The sequence below is a fragment of the Osmia lignaria genome, chromosome 7 (genome assembly GCF_051020975.1).
Source record: "Osmia lignaria lignaria isolate PbOS001 chromosome 7, iyOsmLign1, whole genome shotgun sequence".
In the NCBI taxonomy this organism is placed as follows: Eukaryota; Metazoa; Arthropoda; class Insecta; order Hymenoptera; family Megachilidae; genus Osmia; species Osmia lignaria.
The window spans coordinates 7,985,611-8,006,642 of record NC_135038.1 but is presented as its reverse complement, the minus strand read 5'-3'; the positions used below and the strand labels follow the sequence as shown (position 1 = coordinate 8,006,642).

The 21,032-nt window shown below is 45.0% G+C and overlaps 1 protein-coding gene across 12 annotated transcripts in view; it reads right to left on the bottom strand.

Annotated features, from left to right (window-relative positions):
• LOC117604286 (transcription factor 4) overlaps positions 1-21,029 on the bottom strand; it is an 81,841-nt gene extending 60,812 nt beyond the window's left edge. For 10 of the 12 annotated variants that reach the window (XM_034324175.2, XM_076688986.1, XM_076688989.1 and 7 more), the window contains exons 1-6: positions 20,461-21,029; positions 18,215-18,534; positions 7,951-8,000; positions 6,193-6,478; positions 6,063-6,091; positions 5,872-5,919 (exon numbers count right to left, since the gene is read on the bottom strand). In XM_034324175.2, coding sequence (XP_034180066.1) covers positions 5,872-5,919; positions 6,063-6,091; positions 6,193-6,478; positions 7,951-8,000; positions 18,215-18,296 — 495 coding nt within the window. In that variant the 5' untranslated portion in view covers positions 18,297-18,534; positions 20,461-21,029. The remainder of the gene's footprint in view (positions 1-5,871; positions 5,920-6,062; positions 6,092-6,192; positions 6,479-7,950; positions 8,001-18,214; positions 18,535-20,460) is intronic. The other 2 variants (XM_076688988.1, XM_076688995.1) reach the window with 1 other exon arrangement.
• Positions 21,030-21,032: the final 3 nt, after the last annotated feature.

The following is a 21,032-nucleotide window of genomic DNA, read 5'->3' as shown; positions in this document are numbered from 1 at the left end:
ACTCGAAATTTCCTGCCGGTCGAAGGTAATAGATTAATCTCGTGCCTCGACGGCCAATCGGACGACAGGAGAGACGTACGGATCGTTAAATATCCTGTACACGCCATAGAAAACTCAACCATCCATGGGATCCGCCGTATGGGCCGGTTTTCAACCCTTCGCGAGACAAACCGCGTCATCTCGTCCGTGTAATTACCGCGTCTTCCTTTTGTTCATCACCAGCCAAATAAAAGGAAGAGTCGAAACCCCTTGCTTGAAATTTTTTCCTGACAATCGAGTACGATTTAAATAACTATTCGTTAAGTTTCCACAATGCTTCTTTTTCTCAACAAAATATAAACAATTTTCAGAATAGACTAATATTTTATCATTACAATTTCGACGAAGATCCCAGTCTGTACCGATACACTGGTAATTATTATTGATACATTCCCCTGTAATAATCTCGACGACCCAATTAATACTATCGACATACCGATAGGCGCAGTTGCGATACACCCAATAATTTATCGCGATAATCCCACAATGACCGTAAACTATCGCTCACGCGTGCATTTTCGGCCGATCGCACGCCAGATATATGTATACGTTCCGTGTCTTCCACATCCACCCGACTATACTACACTGGTGGTAATCAAACGCAAAACGATAAACGTTTAACAAAAGATACTCGAGGTTCGATTTTTGTCTAAGAAATTAATAAATTAACCGTTTGCGATAAAAATTTGGAATATTTTTGTCGAGTATATTTAATCGAATAATTCATGAAAAAAAGGGAAACAGGGCGTAGGCGATGACTAAGGTGAAAATCTCGTTCTCCGTTTCAATTACACGGCTTAACGACACTCGATGTAACAAATTAAAGTGCCGAGGCGAACAATAGTCGAGCGTGCGTACGCTCTGTGTAGTTGCCGTATCGTTCGAAGCCAGAAAATATGTGTATAGATCATATCTCTCCTCTCTCTCGCCGCTTTATCCGATACAACCCACCCTTCTCGCCAACACAACCTCGCTACTCCCTCTGTTCCCCGCATCGGCGACGGGTGGTTTACCCGTTGTAAGTCGACAACTCACTCCATAAACCCACGCCACGGCGTGCTCTGTGTACTCTGTACACTGCGGCGAGTTTGCACGCCGAGCGAGAGACGCGGGGATACACAGTGAGCGTGGCTGAGGGTTGAAATAAGAGGTGGAGGAAGGCAAGGAAGAAAGACGATAAAGAGAGGGAAGGGGGATAAATACGATAACAGCGATAATACCATGATTGCTCTTCTACGTTCAGGCTGCCTTTGGGACACCGTGTCGAAAACGTCGCGATGTCCTTTCGTACAGCACCCTAAATTTATGTTTGAATTTATGAACTCTTTAGAGGGAAAACTTGCAGCGTCTGACACATTGATTTACGATCAGTTTAAGTTAATAAAGCTGGTAAACGGAAGAGTAAGCTAGACAATAAGGTGAAATTGCAGAAGGATAAAAGCAATGGAAAGGTTCTAAATACGGGTGGGAGCACTCTGCGAGCCCGATAAGTGGTAGACCGAAGAAGTGGTCGTAATCGCCGTTCGGACAGCTCGGTTTACGAGCAGTACGCATCCGCGAAAAATCCTAGATTCGTTCGAGTGCTAACACGTCGAATGGTGCTCGTTACGTCAGCCGGTGCGTGTCCAATAATAGCCGCGTTCGAGAACGCAGCGGTCGCGAAATTACGCAAAATTCTCGACATATTCGCTGGTCAAGAGCCGGCCAACCAGCTCGATCGCGTCTAAATAGAACGAGATGTCCCGCGAGATCAGCCGCGAGTGCGTCGAGTTTCCGCTCGGAATCGATCGACGTCGCCAAGCTGCGGAGGAAATTACAAAGAGCCTTTCCAGGCTACTTCACGACCTCGAAACGTCGCTGGAACGCGAAACAGGGAGGAAAAGGTGCGACAAAGTGAAACAGACAGTGCGGGGAACGAGGGAAGGAAGGGGCGAAAGTAACAGAAAGAGGGAGGCACGAGGGAAGCACAGAGAGAAAGAGAGTGCAAGCCAAAGAGGCATTGGCTCGTGTGCTACCAGCAACAGGTGCCCGTCAAACAACGTTCAACGTCTCTAGCAAACCGTCTCTTTCTCCCTCCCGTGACTGACCTTCCTCCCTTTTTCTTTTCCCTCCCTCTCTATCTCACGCAATCCCCAGTAATTGATTCGTTGACGAGACAGCCTGTACTCCCTGTTCAACCAGAGACCCGTTCATCGACTGATCCTCCATGTCAGATTGGAATAACGTTGCGATTTAACCCCTTCGATATTCGCAAGCTGATCGTTAAAGCTTGATAAAGAATCTACTTAATCTTTGTCCTATCCCGTTTCTCTACGACAGTTTGATCTGTGGTCGTAGATATGCATTTTTTGCGAATAACAGTTGGTGTTCGAGAACGTATATATTCGTCCTCCGCGGGTAAGGATTAAAGGCTACCCTTAATCTACTACCGAAGAGACTAACGCGACCAAACTGAACCCATCAAAAATCCATCTAAAAAAAGTTTCACTCGCGACGAGGAACGGGTAAACATGATGGCAAAAGTAAAGGTATATCGAGAATTTCTCGTTTGCATTCACTCGAGTAACGCTCGGCTAGCTCACGAGCTACTACATGGACGATAAACGTCAAACGAGACAAATGAATGGTGAAAATTGCTCGTAAAGCTGTTACTCTGTTTGACGAAGTTCTGTAAAAGTTGCATGCCGGTTCGTAGATTCTGCACGGCCAATTAAACGTGTCATAAGGCAAGATATTTAATAACGCGAATGAATTATCTAATTAAACCCGAGGTAAACGGGAGGAATGATAACGGAGAAAGAAAGGAAATCTGAAATTGTTCGAGCGGTCATTTTTACGAAACGGGGTCTTACGAAATACCACGGTACAAAAATAGCGACCTTAATGGTCGCCGCTGTAAACCCTCCACGGCCAAGAAGATATTACGAGGCAATTAAAAACGGAGCCTCAAAAGTGCCTGCAGTTTAATTTCTTCGAGAAAACACCTGCGTTGCTGACATCGTAAACTCGGCTCGGCTCGGCTGCGTTACCAATTTATCCGTCAATCAAAGTCGACCAGACCGATGCACCAGTCAGTGCAGCTATCAGACAACTATCGTTCCTACCAAAAACCAATAAAATCGCTTTCCCGTGTCCCGTGATTTCGTTGTTCGATTTTCGAAAGGGTGACAAGGTCGACAAAAATTCTCGACTCGACTATGCTCAAGAACGCGGTAAATCGTGAATTCGAACGTGTCGCATCTGCTGCGGTCCGGACAGACGATAAAAACCTGAACGAGGAGTAAAGGAACGCAATCCATCGAAAGTTTAAGGTGGTCCATTCGCAGAAGGTGCACGCTCGTTGATCCGTGCAAATGCCTGCCACTTGCTCGGCAAGTAGCTGGATCTTTGCTGGTCCGCGACGAGTAGGAAATTCCTGCAAGCCACGAATTAGCGAGAAGCCATTCAGGCAGCCATAGCGCAAGCCATGGAAACGAAGTGGAAGAAAGGGCTCCACGGTCTGGCGAACGTAGCACGCGACACCATATGGTCTCCCGATACCCATGACCCCCCCTATGCACAAACACGCTTTCCTCTGCTGCTCTCGAATAAACGATCCACGATTTCTTAACCGAAATAGACAAAGGAACCAACCATATAACGAGTCCAAGATATTTTTTTTTTTCAATCGCAAGCATGCTTTCCTCCACTGCTGCTTCGTTTACCATTTATCACTCGACGCGACGAAAAACAACCGTCTCGATCAAATCTCGGTTAAAAATTGAACGATCCCGGGATGCGATGGGAGAATTTCGATGATCAATTTAGAGAACCTATTCCCATGTCGATCATCGTTGCTCGATTTCCGTCCACCGGGTAATATTTATGTTTTGAGAAAGAAATGGGGTGTGCTGTGTTTTCTTACGGTGGCACCATGCCACTGGACACGGTCGAGAGGCCAGGCCAAGGGGGGAAAAAAAAGGACGAAGGGTGTCGAACAAGGACGGTGGCAACGATAAGTGAAACTCCCAGCGGAGGGAAACGGGAATACGGTTACAGCACCCTCGAGGACACTAGAACGCCCATATCCTAATAGAAACGTAATCGCGTACTCCTGTACGCTGAATAAATTATTAGCAGGCTTACGGTATGGCCGAGGGGGTGTTCGTGTAACACGCCATATCGCTTGGATTAACGACGATCCGCACCGTGGGATAGTCGAGGATTTATTTGCTCGTGACTCTCCATGCTTATTTATTATTGTTTTGGCCCCATTACATATTACCGGTTATTACTTCACGATTTTTCGACCCACGATCCGCTACTCTCCTCTGTATATGTCGAAGGGAGGAAATTGTGATCGCATAAGTTGTGGTAACCACGATCGAAATTAAGTAACCTATTGATTATTTATATAAACGGATAAAAAGCGACACAGATTCTGTCCGATACGTCCAGATAACGTGTATTATCGTGACAAATGATGCACTTCTATTGTCAATGCTGTACACCAGTTCAAAGATCACAGACAGATTAAATCGTCTAGTGGATAATTTCGATACGATTTCATTGAACGGTTACCACAAAATGAGCATACATTTGTTCGTTCGCAAAAATTATCACGAGGAATCGGAAACAAATAACGTTACCGTTCGATTAATTAATTAAGTCACCCGTAGCCGAAAATGAAAACAAGAAATCGTTGTAATTAATCTTATCAAATCGTTCTCTCTCTGTCTGATCGAAGGCGTTATCGAATTAATTTCTAGGGAAACGTCCAATCACGCCACACGGTTATTTTTAATCACTCGTCGACCCTGAATCCTTTCGAGAGAATTCGTGAAATTTCGAACGTCGTGTCTGTTCGACAGATACCCCGTGTGTTTGAATACGAAACTTTTTCTCTATTTTTGGAGGACAGAAAAATTGTTGCGAAACCGGTAAATGTTATATAATAATACGACGAGGGAGAACGCGAAAACACGAAGCGAGAAAGCAATTCTACCACCCCTGTGTACGAAGAATAATCACGAAGATGGTTGTTTATCGATACCCGAAGACGTATCGAACAAACTACAGGAAACAAAATTATAAACCTCGAATATTCCTCGATATTTATCCTCCAATAAATCGGTTAGGCGATGCACGCGGAAAAGGGGAATTTAAACAGGTGCGACAGCGTATTCGGTCATCGAAAGGCAATTTGTTTTCGCCTTTTTTCTTCTCCATTCGAAAGAGAGAGAGTCACAAACGCGAACGACAAATATTTAACGTTCTCCTATCGATCGATATTATATATTCCATTTACCGTGAGCTCTATCGTTCATATTTAATCCTCTTCGAATTCTTTTGTGACAAAATTGTACGGGCTACCGGCGGTTTATTAACGAGCGAGTTAAATAAAAAGTAGCAGAGTGTAAAAATCGCGGTGAAGAGTAAAACAGTAATTTCGATGGATGAAAAACGAGAGGGGCGTGCGAGCAGCGTGGATTACACCCGCGAGAAAACTACTCGAGATCCACGAGCAGTTTTATCCGGTGCTAGACTCTTGGTAAAATCATTATGCTCCGTAACTCGGCTCGTAAAGATTACGATCATGACCGATCCCTGAGATCATCCCACACTGCTCTTCCTCGTGCTTTGCTCGAGGAACTAGCAAAGAGGAAAAAAAAACGTGAGACGTAATTTACGATCCAACCTAATTCTATCGTTTTTTCCTCTCCTTCTGTCGGTGGCTTTTAACAATCACCAGCCGCTGGAATCATGCTATCTCGATACTCGTTATCGAATATGATCGGAGTAGGAAACGTTAACAACTATCATGCGTTTATCGAATGCTTTTCATTCACTCACCCAGTGCTGCGTCGTCACCACTTCGCCATCCGCTCCGTCGAGGGCCTGCTAAATAAACGAGCACAAGATCAGACTCCTGGGTGTGTGTATGTGTGTGTCTGGATTTTGTAAAAATGCTTGACTAAAGTCAACAAATAACGAAATAATTAACGAAAAACGGAAAGAAATCAAGGAATTAAGAAGACACTTACGTCTTTCTTTCTCTTTGCAGCTGCGGCGCCTGAAACATTCGAAGGAGACAGCCCTTTATCATCGACAAATTCTCTGGAAGATTAGAAAAGAGAAAAAGAAGGGGGAAAGGGGATGGAAAGAAACACTAACCGGCTGTGGAACTTGGTAACCGTGCTCCGTTGGTGCCGGTGGCTGCTGCGGCAGGGTTAGCAGCGGGGGTGGGCGTCCCCACGGACGGTGGAACAGCCCTGGTCCCGAACGGGAAGTACGGAGAATCCGGGGGATAAGTGGCGCCCTCGACACCTCCTCCGCCTCCACCGCTGCCATTTCCGCCGCCACCGCCACCGCCACCTCCGCCGCCACCACCACCTCCACCTCCACCTGGCCCCCCGCCTGGCCCTCCTGCCGTTGGACCGTACGTTCCGCCACCGTACGTCTGTAAACAAAATTTTTTCCCTTTTTTTTCCCTCTCGCTGTTTGACCAACGGTACATCGAGTGTCCCATTCAACTAACAAATCCTGTACGTTACTTCTCAATAAAGAAAATTTATTTCCTAATGTTCTTTTCTTGAAAATCCCCTTTTTTAAGGTTAATTATGCCGGCTAACAGGAATCGAATGCTAGAACGACTTGAATAAATCACCCATCGAAATCAATACTTCTTATCAGTCGTGGTTTAACGACTGCAGATTAGATACTGGTCTCTGGCATCGTTCAAAAATCTCTACTATCGTCTCTTCGTAAGAGTGTTTCACGCGTTAGATAAAAATGATCACGATTCAAACTAGTCAATTTTCTATCAAGCAGAGAATAATAGAAACAAGGTTGTCGAGATGCGACAATTAAACGGGCGAATGCGGGCTCAAGGCTTCTTTTCTATTACACCTGTAAACTTTACTCAATTATCGGGCTACTAATAGAGTTTCAGCTCCGGTCAAATTGAAAATATTTTAAACGAAGCGTTCTTTAAAAGACCCAACTAATTAGCAATAATTACTATGGGGGTTGCGAGGAAGCGGAAGAAATGGATGAGAAAGGTGCCATGAAAGAACAAAATACGAGGTACTTTATCCGCGTTTCTAGATAACTGTTCATTCGAATTTACTCCACCCACTGCAACCCTTCACGGTTCTTTTGTTCCACGATGTATATATTAATACGTACATACATATACATTTTCGTTCATATGTATACGTATACTATCGCGAACAAAGAAGAGGCGTAAGTGATATTAAAGCTGGAGGTTGACGATGCTCAACCATCGTGAAATTGGTTGGTTCTTATTTCCTACGGTAAAAGAAGCATCGCGATGCTTGCTAGATCCTTCGAATTAATCTCTTTCTTACTAATTTGCGAGAGGAAATCGCGGAGCAACGCGACATTCGCTTCTGGAACACCGTCTAATTGCGTTATCAACGAAACGAACGAGTTCTTAATGGCTAGCTGAAGTTTTAAAGGAAGGGAAATCTGTCGGGAACGTGAACGTTATAGTTTCTTTTTCGTATGAAAACTATCAAGAAATGCTTGTTTCAATCTAGACAAGATTCACGAGATATTTAAAGGAAAAATTTCGTGGAAGATGAGAGCTACTTGCCTCGAAAAAATATTACTTGGACTAAAGTTTTCGGATTACGCGGAGGGTGGTCGAGGGTGCGACGACGCGAGAGGAAGCAAAGAAGGGAGTAACTTTTTCTCGGATAAATTTACTTCCACGACTGCAATAATTATTACGCTCCTGTTTCTTACGTAATCCTGCCTTATCTTGAGATTCGAGCTGGTCAACCAAGGGGAAGAAAAGATCCCGAATTCACCCTCGAATTTGATGCTCCGCGAATAATCATCTTTCTTTACCAACGCGTACGTAATTAAACGAGAAGTATAAATATTTTTAGGAGTGAAAACACTCACCATTCCATTGTCCATCGTGGGGCCATACGGCGACTGGAAGCCTAACTTTTCTGCAACAAAAAAATGATCAAGGATTAGAAGAGAAACGATAGAGATCGTTACGTGCAGTTTCTAGTTTTTTGAAGAAACAAGAATTCTGCTACCGTGATTGGCGATTTTGCAATACCAATTAACGCATTCATTCACTTTTATTCTAATCTTGTTGCAGCAACAGAGCTTTCACTCATACCTGTTTTTGTTTTATACTTGCTACCGTAAAACCAACTGTTCCTTTCATTGACTGGAAATTGCATTCGTATTGAACAAACAGTCCTAATTTAATACAGTAGAAAATTACTCTTATTTTTCTCATATTTTCACGATAAACGAAGCTGGCATGTTTCAAGGAAAAAAGGGAGAAGGAAAGCAAGGAAGATGGTGCGCGTTTCTAACCGAAAAGCAGTAAGTCGATGCAAAATTAATGCGGCTCATAAATTCTCGCGGCGTGTTTATAAATCAAAACTGCGATCGCGTTAAGAATCCGGTTGAATACGTACGCGTTTTCCGCGTTGCGGTCGGTACGCACGCGGAATAAACAAGCAGATAAACATTACGAGGTTGCCGCAGTCGAGGCTTCATCCGTTATTAATGCCCACCCCGTATACGTACGGGTATATACGCGTGCAAAGAGACCAGAGTGAGAGAGAGAGAGAGAGAGAGAGAGGGAGAGAGAGAGAGAAGCTTGAAACTACGTGCACGCGTCTTGCCGACGATTTATGAGGATCGGCTGGATTTACCGGTAGCTCTCGAAAACCGCAGCGGAAGAATTCGAGATTAATTTTAACTCGACGATATTTTATCGCCACACCCTCTATTTACCGTCGTGTTTCAACTTTATCCCCCTTTTCTAAAATGAACTGTTCCAATTGGCAAAAACGAACGACGACTCTTTGCCAGCTGATTTTTATCTCCTTCCAAAGACACGATATTCCTTTCGATCCCATCTTCGATATAAAAAAGAAGACTACTTTTTGCCATGTACAGTTAATTTCCAACGATTGATATATACGATGATCGTCGAAGAAAGGATTAATTATTCCAAGTAACTCAGCTGGCGATTCACAGAGATGAATTCGAATAAGCGGTTCCGCTTATCGCAATTGTAAGAGTATAGAGTCCAGCTGGTTGATAAGTAGTTCGAGTAAAGGGCAGTATAAAAGGAGCAGAGGATATTACAGAGAAGGGATATAGTCGTGCGTGGACGATAGGGCGAGCGTCCGAGTATGCCACGATCGGTCGAGATAACTATGAATCCTAACAGTTTCGGCTTGCTCGTGACATGTTTGCCGAAGCGCGCACTACCGAGTCTGCAATATCATGCATCAAAGGACAAGCTAAACCATGGTCCATCGTGTCATCCTCAGAGCCGGTGCAAGCCAGCTCGACCGTTATGACGTAGTGTTGAGCACCGGTCCGCTCCGTGTCACGACTAGTTCGTCTTCCATCTTGCCTCCTGTCCGCGTCACCTCTATCGAATATTACCCAATGAAGAATTATCACAGACTCCTGGTACCCATTTCCTCTGACCGGTGAACGTCCGGCGCATTAACGAAACCGTGATAATAAAACCGGGTTCGAGAAAGAGGAGTATATCGAACACCGGTGGCGAATTACGCGCTACAGCCGGCTGCTGGTAGCCACGATACCATCGACACGGATTTCGGCTGGCATCAATTCGGCATTACAGCTCGCGAAACGCGGGACACAACCTCGAAAACCGCGCTCGGCGGGCAGCGATTTTCAGCGCACGAGACACGACCGCGATTTCGTGGTCAGCTCGCTCGCCGTCGTATATCAGCCCCGACGCCATCGAATTAGAATTACCGAAAATTATTTCCCCCTCTCCATCGTGTTCCCGACTGGGAAACGATCTACAATTAACCCTTCGGTTAAATACTTTCACGACGCGCGGAAAACGAGATTTCCTCGGATCGATGAAACCGCGTCGACGACGTTTCGCGATAAAACAGCGGACCGTGAAAGACTCGGTTAGCAACGTTAAATGTAACCGAGTTATAGGAAATTCGTGAACAACCGAGGGATAGGTTAAAACACACGCGATTACGCGCTCGATCGAACGTGCTTAACACGCAGCAGGATTGGATGACCGCTCGTCTGTGCTTTGACCCCGGATTCCTATGGCCCACCTTGCCCGGCAATTTTTGCCCCTTTTTCGAAAAACGATCAGACGTCTGATCTGCGTGGGTACCTCTCGCAGCCTGCAACCCTGAACTTAGACCAAAGGATCCTTTTCGTTCCCAGAGAATCTGACGAATTTCATCGAAGAGAAAAAGCGAATATTAAGCAGCAAGTAGAGCGCGTATATGTACCTCGTTATATCCAACCGTCTAGTGAATTTCTAAAACGACGAATCACCACCTGCCGAGAGCGGCGCGGCGTCGCGTCGAATCGAGTCGAATGCCAAGAAAAATCGGAGATAACGAGTTGCGACAAAACAGAGATCCGTTAAACGACGAAAGAAATCATCGAACACCTGCTTTCCGTTCGAAAGGCTTAATTCGATTAATTCGATATGCTTGTGTGTCGATGTTAATAGTAATTCACCGTGTTTTATAGCGGATCGAAACGAGCCGGAACGCGTTAAGATTTTCCACGAAACACGTTCGAACTATGTGTTCTCGACTGTAAAGGATTCTTCGGCTCGAAACCTGAAGAATCAAACGAGCACAAAACACGATCCCCTCGCATCGCTACGGTGCATGTTTTTTATTCATATTTACGAGACACCCGATACGTGGACCGTCACCGTGTGCAGACCCACGCACCCCAACGAGCCATTTCTATGGGAGAATTCGCGTGTGCACCGTGCCGGTGCACGGTGCCACGCGACCCAAAAGGGTGTTCCAGCCTTTCGCAGGTAAGAACGAGACGGGAAGGGACAGAGAGGGGGAGTGGAGGGAAAAAGAAAAGAAGAGAGAAAAAAGAAACTAGCGGCCAAGCGGAGAATAGGGAAAGGAAAAGAGAAGGGGAAGGTTTGCCACCCTTGGGGCCTTCGACCCCAATGGTAGAGGGGGTACGCGCACCTCTCTACCAGAGGGAGGAAGAATAGAAGAGAACCAGCGGAGAAAGACGAAAAAAATGTGAAAAAGAACTCAGGTAGCCAATGGTGCTCAACTTAACTTCCACTCTGTCTCGATCTCCGATCAATTTGATCGATACATTTTTTATTACCTTTTCTTCAATTTTATAACAATTCTGTTGAATTATCATTTAGAAAGAATTGTGATCTAATGAATGAATGCTGTCTATTAGAAAGGTAAATCGAGTCATCCGAGGAGGCAGAAACTCGAAAGCTTGCGCATAAAAGTGCAGTGAAAGCAATGGACTGAGAATAATCGGAACAGCGTGCACGCTACGTTTCCAAATATAATATCCCACCTTTTTCGTGGACGGTAGGGATCGCTGGGTCTAAAACCGCAGGTCATTATACGTATACTGGGATCCCACAAAGACCCACGAAGCTCGACAGGAACCAGAGGACCCAGAGATCGCGACGAGCGATAATCAATTTCGACTTCGCTTTCAGGAGCGATTCTTTTATTCAAAGCAAACAGTAGATTGCGTCGAATTCGAATGCCTGTACAGATTACAAGTGCAAGTGTAAAAATCCATGGAATCTGTCTGGATGCAGCTCGGACGAAGAGAAGGATGGTAAATAAAAGAGAAGAGCAAACGTTTCGAAACCGTTAGTTCTCGGGACGAAAGACGGGAGGAGGATCGAGGAGGATCGAGGAGATTCACCGACAAGAAAGAAACACCGGGCCATTCGAAACGCGTGTGCACGCGAGGAGCAGAATCGAGCTCGCAGAATGAAGGATCCGCGAGGAACGAAGCTGGTTCTTGGAGCGTGACGCTCGCGGCGGCCGATGGAAAGAAGAAGAAAGATAGAAGGATAGTCCGCGTCCGTTGGGCGTTTGGGAGTAAACGGAACAGCGAAGGTGTATTTTGTGGAGGAGAAGGTTGGCTTGGCTTGGCTGGCTGGCTGGCTGGCTGCCACGCGACCATGGGGCCCCATGGTGGGGATGCCGTGGTGCCAAGGGGCCCCGCGGGACCGAGAGGGCTCGGCAAAAGGGTCTTTGAGCAACAGCGGTGAGACGCGAAAAGTAGAGAGAACAGAGAGAGAGTGAGAGAGGAGAGAGAGGGGAATGCAGCAGCAGCAGCGGCAGCTGTCGCTGTCAGTGCCCCCCTTCGTGTTACCCTAGAAGGGGCCCACCGGAGGACAGTGGCGCAGGCCACGGGGACTCCAGTGGTTCTCAATTCTTTCCCTTCCTCAATCGTTTTCCAACCGATTTCCACCCGAACTATTAGCTTTTCCAAGATTTCCAGGTCAACTGAGAAACGAGGAAACACGAACCAAGAAGACGGTCCATTGGAAACGCTCAGAAATGCTCTCGAAAAGGGTTATACGTTCTGGACGAATTGCTCGTATTCTTTGGAACGAGTCCAACTCGGTGTCTCCGAACGAACAGCGGCGATACACGCGAGCAACATAGTTCTGAAAATTTCACTGCACCGGCAGAGTGCTAATGATACCTGCTGCTTTCCCTGCTTTACCTCGGTCCGTTCAAAGATACCCGAATGAAATACGAGACTCGATGGTGCGTTTGTACGTTCGAGTTTCGACATTCACGATTTCGATCGAAACACGAGTAAAAACGAACAGGTGATACGGTGGTGATTCTCTAGGAATCGTTGGAAACTAGCTACTAAATCGTATTCGAAAAAGGTGATAAACGCGGATACGCGTGTGCGTGCGCGCGTGCTATCGTGCCGCCCATGGCACGTGGCGTACACGTGCTACAATTTTCCATCCTCTCTCTCTCTTTCTCTCTTCCTCCGTCCCCTTTTGCACGAGCAAGTTAACACGCGTTTTCATTCACACACAGGTTCACGAGAAGCATCGCGCGGCGTGTCAGGACCACCGGCAGGACGAAGGTTCGAAGCAGAAGCAGAGCAAATCTTCTGGATCGCCTCGGGGATGCGTTCAACAGGTGAGAGGCTGCCGCCATTTTCGCCTCCACGTTTCACCGGCACGCGTTCTCACGCGTCGGACCAGCGATTCTAACGCGACTCGAAACCCTTTATTTTTGCCTCGTCACCAGCTTCGTACGCGAAAACACAGGGGAGAGATACGTGGTTAGAATCGAAGAAACGAAAGAGAAGAAAGTTTGAAGAAGATCGGAAAGAAATGACAGGAGAGGCTCTATAGTCAGAATTAGAGGATCGAGAAGAATCTGTGGTGCAATTAGAATCGAGATTCCTTGGAATTGTTTAGCTCGAGAACAGGCCATTGAACGTCGGAAGGTGACGCTGGTCGAGGACAGTGGCACCTGCCAAAAAATCAGAGCCCCCTTTTCGGCTGGCGCCAGCAGACGAATGCACGTTTGTTCGAAAGAGAGCCGGTGTGTGTCGCGTGTACTCCTCTACACGTATAAACGAACGAACGCACCCGATGTATAGGTGCACACGTGGGCCAGACTTAACGAAATCTGGCCAGATGTCTATTCGGAACGTGGTGCAGGTCGGCGCCACGGACAGACAAACAGACCCACCAAGTGCGTGCCGCACTTTGCCGCACTTGCGTGCACTTTGCCGCACTTGCGTGCACTTGTGCACGCGCGTAAATGCCCCCGCACACGCGGTCTACCTTGATCCGTCGGCTTTTCGCCCGATTACGCGGCCTCGCGATCAGATGCCAAAGACTCGATCGATGCCGATCGATCGATCGCTTTCGCTTCTTTTCGAAAGGCTGATCGGTTATTTCTGAACAGCGCGGGGACGAAAATATTCGTCCTCGAACGAGCGAAGCGTGGATACGGAAAAGCCTACTTTTACCGAGCACTCTTCAAAGCCGCGCCGCGATAGCGGATGCAGCAAGTTGAGAACAGCAACGTCTACGCCAATGAGCGTGCAGGGATAGCAGGATATGGTACTTCGTAGGGTGGTGACTTTCGGTTCGACTACCAACAGACTCTCTTTCTAGGACGATGGATGCTTGTCTTTCCGGTGAACCATACTGCAAGCATTCCCGAGCAAGAGACACACGCGTCTACTCGTTTTTGTCACTCATGCGCCTGCAGCAAACTCGACACGCGTCCAATATCGAATCATTGAGAAACATTTTTCTTATCGATTGCAAGTCTCTGTCTTATCGGTAACCCAGTTCTCGCACCGGCTAATGGACTTTTGCTCTTCCCCGTGGATTTATCGGTACCAACCGAACGACAATACGGTCGCGCGAGAGAAATGCATGCAGGGGCAGAGAAAGAGAAGAGGATAGTTTCAGGGCGATGGTGTTTCACGGTGTGGCAAATTCATATCGACCATAACGGGAGCGCGGCGAATGGCGGCGAACGTTCGGTAACGAGGGACTTGCATTAGTCAGGAATTCGAGTCGTATCGTTTCGCCAACTTCAGGCAACCCCTTTTGCTCCGACTAGTCTACTCTCAACCGTCCAACGACTCTTCCATTTCAATAGTGAATTTCTATGCTGCTCCTGCTGTCCCGAGAGATATACGCGATTTTCAAACTTCCCCGCGTTAGTTTGATGCGGGAAAGATTTCGTCGGAGCTACCTACTATCATCGTTTTCCGCACAAAGCATAGAAACGTCCAAGATAGTTTCTTTATTCCAACGCCGACTCATTAGTCTCCTTATCGGACGAATTTTTATTCTTAACACAATAAAAAGATCTTCGGCGCAGAATTTGCGAAGAACGCAAAAAGATGCGAGACGCAATAAACGAGATTGATGAAAAAACAGACAGAGGGGGGAATTGAAAACCTCGACGGAGGAACGATTACGAATTTTTCGCCGGCGTATCGGACATAATAAGACGCGTGATAATGCGTCGAGATCGCGGCATGACCTATCGACACCGAGGCGTACACGCGTACGTTCGTAAGAGGGAACGAGATGAAAAGCGTGTAGAATCGCGGGCAGAGAAGGAAAGGAATAGAGGATCGTGATCGGAAGAAGGAGAATGCACAGTGGGAGGATGCTGGTTGTCGGAGAAAGGGATTCGAGTTAGGGCGTCGAGGGATGAGGGGTCGAGGCCGAGAGGGGTGGAAGCAGATGCTCATCGGGCCCCTGCTGTAAATGTAGATTATGCTCATCCTTGATTTGTGTGTGCCACACCACACGTCCCTACATGCAACGCGCTTCGGACTTGGCCTTTCCTAAACAGACAATCGAAAAGTGCTCGGACACGGGAAACGTTCTTCCTGATTTACTTCCAACTTCCGGGATGCGTCTCTTCGAGCGAAACTGTAGGACATGCACGTCCATTTATTCCCGACAGTATACTAGGTCTACCTTTGAACAACATTGAATTTTACCCTCTACTCGCACGGCAAAGGGTTGAATCTTCCGAGATGTCGAAGAAACAAGGCTAAATTTTACCACCCAGTTAACAATTACTAAGGGATCGTTAAATCCATGTACATTATATCGAGGAGGACGATGCGGAATTTTCATAAGACCATTTCGATCCGAAAGTCGTGTGCGAGGCGCGTGTACGGCCAAAAATCGAGACGAGTGAAAGAGAAACGAAGTAGAGGGGTGGGTAAAGAAGAGGAGGACAGGAAGAGTGGGATATAGTGGGAGTGAGAAAAAAAGAGAGAGAGAGCAAGAGGCAGGTGCATCACGGTGACACTCCCTCGATAATTCTCCGGAGAAAGAGAGAAAGCCGATGTAAGAAGGGAAACAGAGACAAAATTATGAGCTGAAGTAGAGATGAAGGGAGGAAGGAAAGAAGGAGAAGCAAGTCACGAGTGTTGTGTCTGGAGCTCGTTTATGGTTGTTCGTTCAAACTCTCGCTGGAGGGAACGAGAGTTTCAGAAATGGTTCCTTGGGGTCAGATCGAATCGCTCGCATTTCCCAGCGAGACCAGGTTAGTCTTCGGAATACCTACAAGTCGCGAGGATCCATCGCCACCCCCCCGTTTACGAGCTTTTCTATCGATGCGATTATTCGATTCCAGCGGAGGCAAAGAAATTGGCCATCGGAAAGGAAGGATTTCTATTTCTACGTAGAATTAATTAACACCATCGAGAGTTAACTAACTGTTTCTTTTTGAGGAACCTGTTACGGCCTGGCCGCTGCTTCGCGATACAAGTGCTTCCCGCTTCAGGTAGATTTACTCGTGAGTCACCGTCCGATAATTTTAGATCGAATCGGCCATTAAAATCTTACGCCCGTGTTTTACGCTCGCATTACACGTAATTTCGATTCGGTCGCTCGTTTGCCCGTCGACCGCACCGGGAATCGTAATAGATTTCTACGCAATCGTACGAACGCCCAGGAAATTCATAGTTCCTCGTGTTCCCCTGTATTTTCATCCGAATATAGTTTCAATCTACCAGACTTTCTTCAATTCTCCAATCGAGGTGTGAACAAATTACCTGTACTTGCGAGCCCGTATTCTTAGATACCCTTGGACTTGAACGATCATTCCTTGACCCTTTGGAAATTGGACAATGAACGGGGACGAGGTCTGGGTTACGATTCGAGGAAAGCAAAGCGACTATCAGACAGTTGTGTACACCGCGTTTTCGCCGAGAGTGGCAATCGTTGAAATTAACCGGCCGAAACGAGCAAAGAATCAACCGGACTGCCGGCAATTGGCGACCGCCTCGTCGGGACAATTGACGCTTAACGAACCCGACACCGCGCGTTTCAAACATTGAAATATAAAATGAGTAAGATCGCGATCGATCTTGTACAACTGATACAATATTTTTCAAATCGTTTTATCCGTTGGGTAAACATCTCGTTAAAATCTACACCCTGTTTGTATATTAATTACAAGCACTATCGCTCGATAATCTGGACTCTTGTATCAATTAAACTATTAATGATTTTTATTGCTTAATGATCGTTAAAGGGTAGGATAGGAAACCAACCCCTTCTACTGTTCACCAAACATTCTCAAAGTAAACAAACACCTAAAACTCGATTGGCTAACTATCCTAAAACATGCGAATAATCGATTCCCTTTGATCGGGAATTACACGGGGATTTGATCGTACACCGGCCAGCAAAATATTAACAAAAATTATCGACGTTATCGCAGATAAATCAAAGCTCGCCAATGCCACGGCGCCAGATAACATCGTTTTTCGAAAACAGATAAGAATATTCGACACACCACGAGCGTCGATAATCGCACCGACGAAAAATATGTTATAGACACGTGCCTGAAACTGACGCGTTTAAATTGTCGCGGAAAACAAATGAGAACCGCTTTGATACGATTCGTATAGCGGTTATGGCGAATCTCTTTACTGGGTAACGTTTTTCTTTCTCTCTCTCTCTTGGGCAGGTGTATATAAAGAGAGAAATAAAAGGAAAAATAACACGCAAAGTCCATTCTCCAAGAGACCTTCCAGGGCTATCTGCCAAGAAAAAGAATCGAATTTATGGTCTCTTACATTACGTTCGAACGATTAACCTCTAACGATTCCAGCGTCGTCGCCGCCGCGGGGACACGTGGTACACGAGCGAAGCTCGCCCAATCATCGACCAGATTTTAATTTGAGTCACCCGTGAATGATACACGATGTTAAAACTAATAAAACCATTTGACAAAATATGTAAGAGACTATATTCGATAATCTTGAAGCTTCTTTTTCACGGTTTCAACCCTTCAAGTGTCGCAATAGTCACCGAAAAGCTGTTGCACATGACAGCAGTGAGAGAGCGACGAGTCTCTGATATCTAGGTTATGTCGACTATATTTTCAGCGACGAGTACGCCAGTCGAGCGAAATAAACGCGTTTTCCGTGGAATACCGAATGAAAGAATGATAATAAGGATGCAAGCAACACAAGGAAGAACAGATCTTTCCCGGGGGTTAGTTCACTACGACGGGGCAGCACTGTCCAAAGCACTGACAAGCAAACCAAAACACAGGACGGAACGAGTCAGTCGAGAGATTCATCCGGCACGGTCCTCGAGAAAATTGAGAGAGATTAATCGTGCGATGCACAACACTAGGGTCAGCTTGCACCTTGCAAAGATTAACCGTTGACACAGAGGAAACACCAAAGGAACGCTAGCAAGATTGAATGTACGGTGCTTAGCGAGAGACACTAGACACAAGAGACTCCTTCGTCGCTCTATTTTCACACGGCACACGCACAGCACAAAATTCTCGCGATTTCGATAGGGTTAAATAACTGTTTCATTACTGACGGCACTCACCGGGGTGCTTGTTGGCGATCTTATTGAAGCAGTTTTGAAAGACCTCGTAGAGATGCATCGGCTCGTCGTCGCTGGCCGCCATGTTTTCACGAGACGAGAAAACGAGTGGACGTCCGTGGTTGAGGCGAGTGGGCACGGTTTCGCGGTGTGGCCGCGCGTGGAGCCACCCTCCTCCCGGAACGGTCACGCACACTACTGAACCACACCGCCTCACCGATGCGGCCCTTATAGTCCATCAGTGGCGCCACCCTCCTTTCCGATGATTCGCGCCACTGTCGCTACGCGGTCGTTTTGAATATCGTTCCTCGCTCTTTCAGCACCTTTAAAAAACAAACGTGCATCGATCGTTTAATACACTACAATAATAATTCTCAAACTTCATTAAAATGATCAATAAAATTTCTTCGTGTTTCAAATAGAAACGGTTTATAAAAGCCTAGGGAACATAAACATTATATTCTAGCGAAAATTTTTATTCGTATGTTATAAATACAATCATAGAATAAATATATAAAGTTAACTTAAAAAACGTTTGAGATAAAGTTTATTATAATACAATAACAGAACTTCTCGTCATGGTGTGTTCAGACCCAGATATTAGTAAAAATTTGCTTTTATATTGCAGCGAATGCAATTGTTGTTAAATTTAAAAATATAGAGGTATTAGAAACTGACTTAGTGTGTCGAGACTATGCGTGCGCGTACCTCGTACGAGTTAAACTAAATATAATCGTTATATCGCGTAATTTTGGACGTATCAGATTTTAAAAAGCGTCGCGTTATAGCTTTAAACTCCAAGAAAATCAGAATTTTGTGCGATCGGGTGCGATATGTCCTCGTAATCCTGTCGGCCAAGGCCTAAAATACAAAAACGTAGATAAACGTCTGTCACCTGTTCTCAAAATCATAAACCACATAGACGGGACAATACACTGGACAGTTCACAGTATTTGAACATAAAACGATTGCATCCATATGCGGCTTATAATAGTTAAAGCGGCATAGAAATAAAACGTAATGCGCATATTTAAAAGAATTTCATGCACCTACATAAAGCAAAACCTTGAAGAAGCAATGTAGCAGCTCTACAAAACATGGATTTGTACCCAATGCTTTACTGACCCATCGCAGGACTTGTAGTAAACATTGTGGCTAAACATCCGCCTCTTGCTTGGCCTATTCGAAGAATATATACGCTCGTGATAATGCGCACAATCATGTTTATGATCATAATTGCTGCGCTAAACTTCTCAGATGCATCTACAAGTTTGTGCGATCAGATAGATACATCTTCTGTTTAGGGAGGTTAATCGATCATGTAATATTTGAGGCTATAAGTGTTAGTTGCAAATCAAATAATATTTACAGCTAACTTACATGTCGGTGGAAAGTAGACTGCTAACGTTACAACATCAAAAAATATGGAAAGTACATTTATAAACAGTGCCTAAAATATAGAACTCTATTACAGAGACATACAAAGTAGATAAGTAATAGATAATAAATACTATTTGCTTACAAATTGTAGTGGTTCATCCGATTCTATAGTGTGAACAGCCCACATTAAGCAAATGAAGAAAAGAAAATTATAAAACATTACCGATTTAGGACACCAATGTCCCTGAATACCCCTAAAAATTCAGTTTTTAACTATATAATGCACATATCACATTCCACTTATCATAGTACTTTGTAGTGTTTGTAATTAGAAAATAACATACAGTATATATAACATATAATTTATCCTTACCATGTTACTAGCACTAAATGAATTGCAAATATCACCTGAAAAAATCCGACAAGATCATAAAAAATGATCTCAAAGCATAAAGTCAGTAAGTTATCTAAGTTATAATTCGTGATAATACATTTGTGGTAATACACAAGCCACCTTGATAATATGAGAAACTTGTCAAGCAGGTTATGGAATTCTTTTGCAGGATGCCTTCACATAACTACATTTTATTTTTTAAAGCGTTAATCATCGAAAGAATTACGTAAACAATCTTACAAAGTGTAATTATAATTTTAGGGGATTATCTGACATATGTTCCGGTAATCGGTCACGCTAAATGTCAGACAGAAATATCCGTACGCAAACGCGATGAGGAAAAAGCGATGAGAAAGTGAAATATAGAAGAACAAGAAATTACAACGTGCAGCTTATTAAAATTTGTAGAAAAAGGCATAGTTTTTTAATAGAAACTTTCCAAGTTCTGAAGATAACAACGTTCAATGATATTTACCTTTAAGGGATAATGAGATATACTGGACATGTCCGGCATTTCTAAAGCTTTGAAATACTATTAAGGCTCAATGCAAAACTACTTTCGACCCTTTACTTTTATGACAATTGTTGTCGAATATTATTAATCGAGACACGCCTATTATTCTAATCACGTTTATCAAAAACCTTCTGAAACTCCTCCTTCGAAACGTTCCATCGACGCAACACAAGATGACTACTGCGCACTGATGTATGCGCACTGATACATGCGTACTAATGCATGCGCAATGACATCTACCGCAAATATGGTGGTATTACCCATTAGACGAGATAGGACCAACCTCCTTATGCCTTTAGAGTACTTTTACCATCTTTATGTCACATTCTACAATATCAATGGCGATTGATATTTAACCCACAAAAATTCGACTTCTTTTAATTACCGTACGATACTACTTACAATGAAAAGTTTGCTTCATTCTACAATCTTTCGATAAATCAACCACGATTTTAAATTACTAGCGCCAAAAATTGAATGCTATTCCTCATCGTCAGTGAATGACTCATCCAACAATGAATGAGTTCACTGAC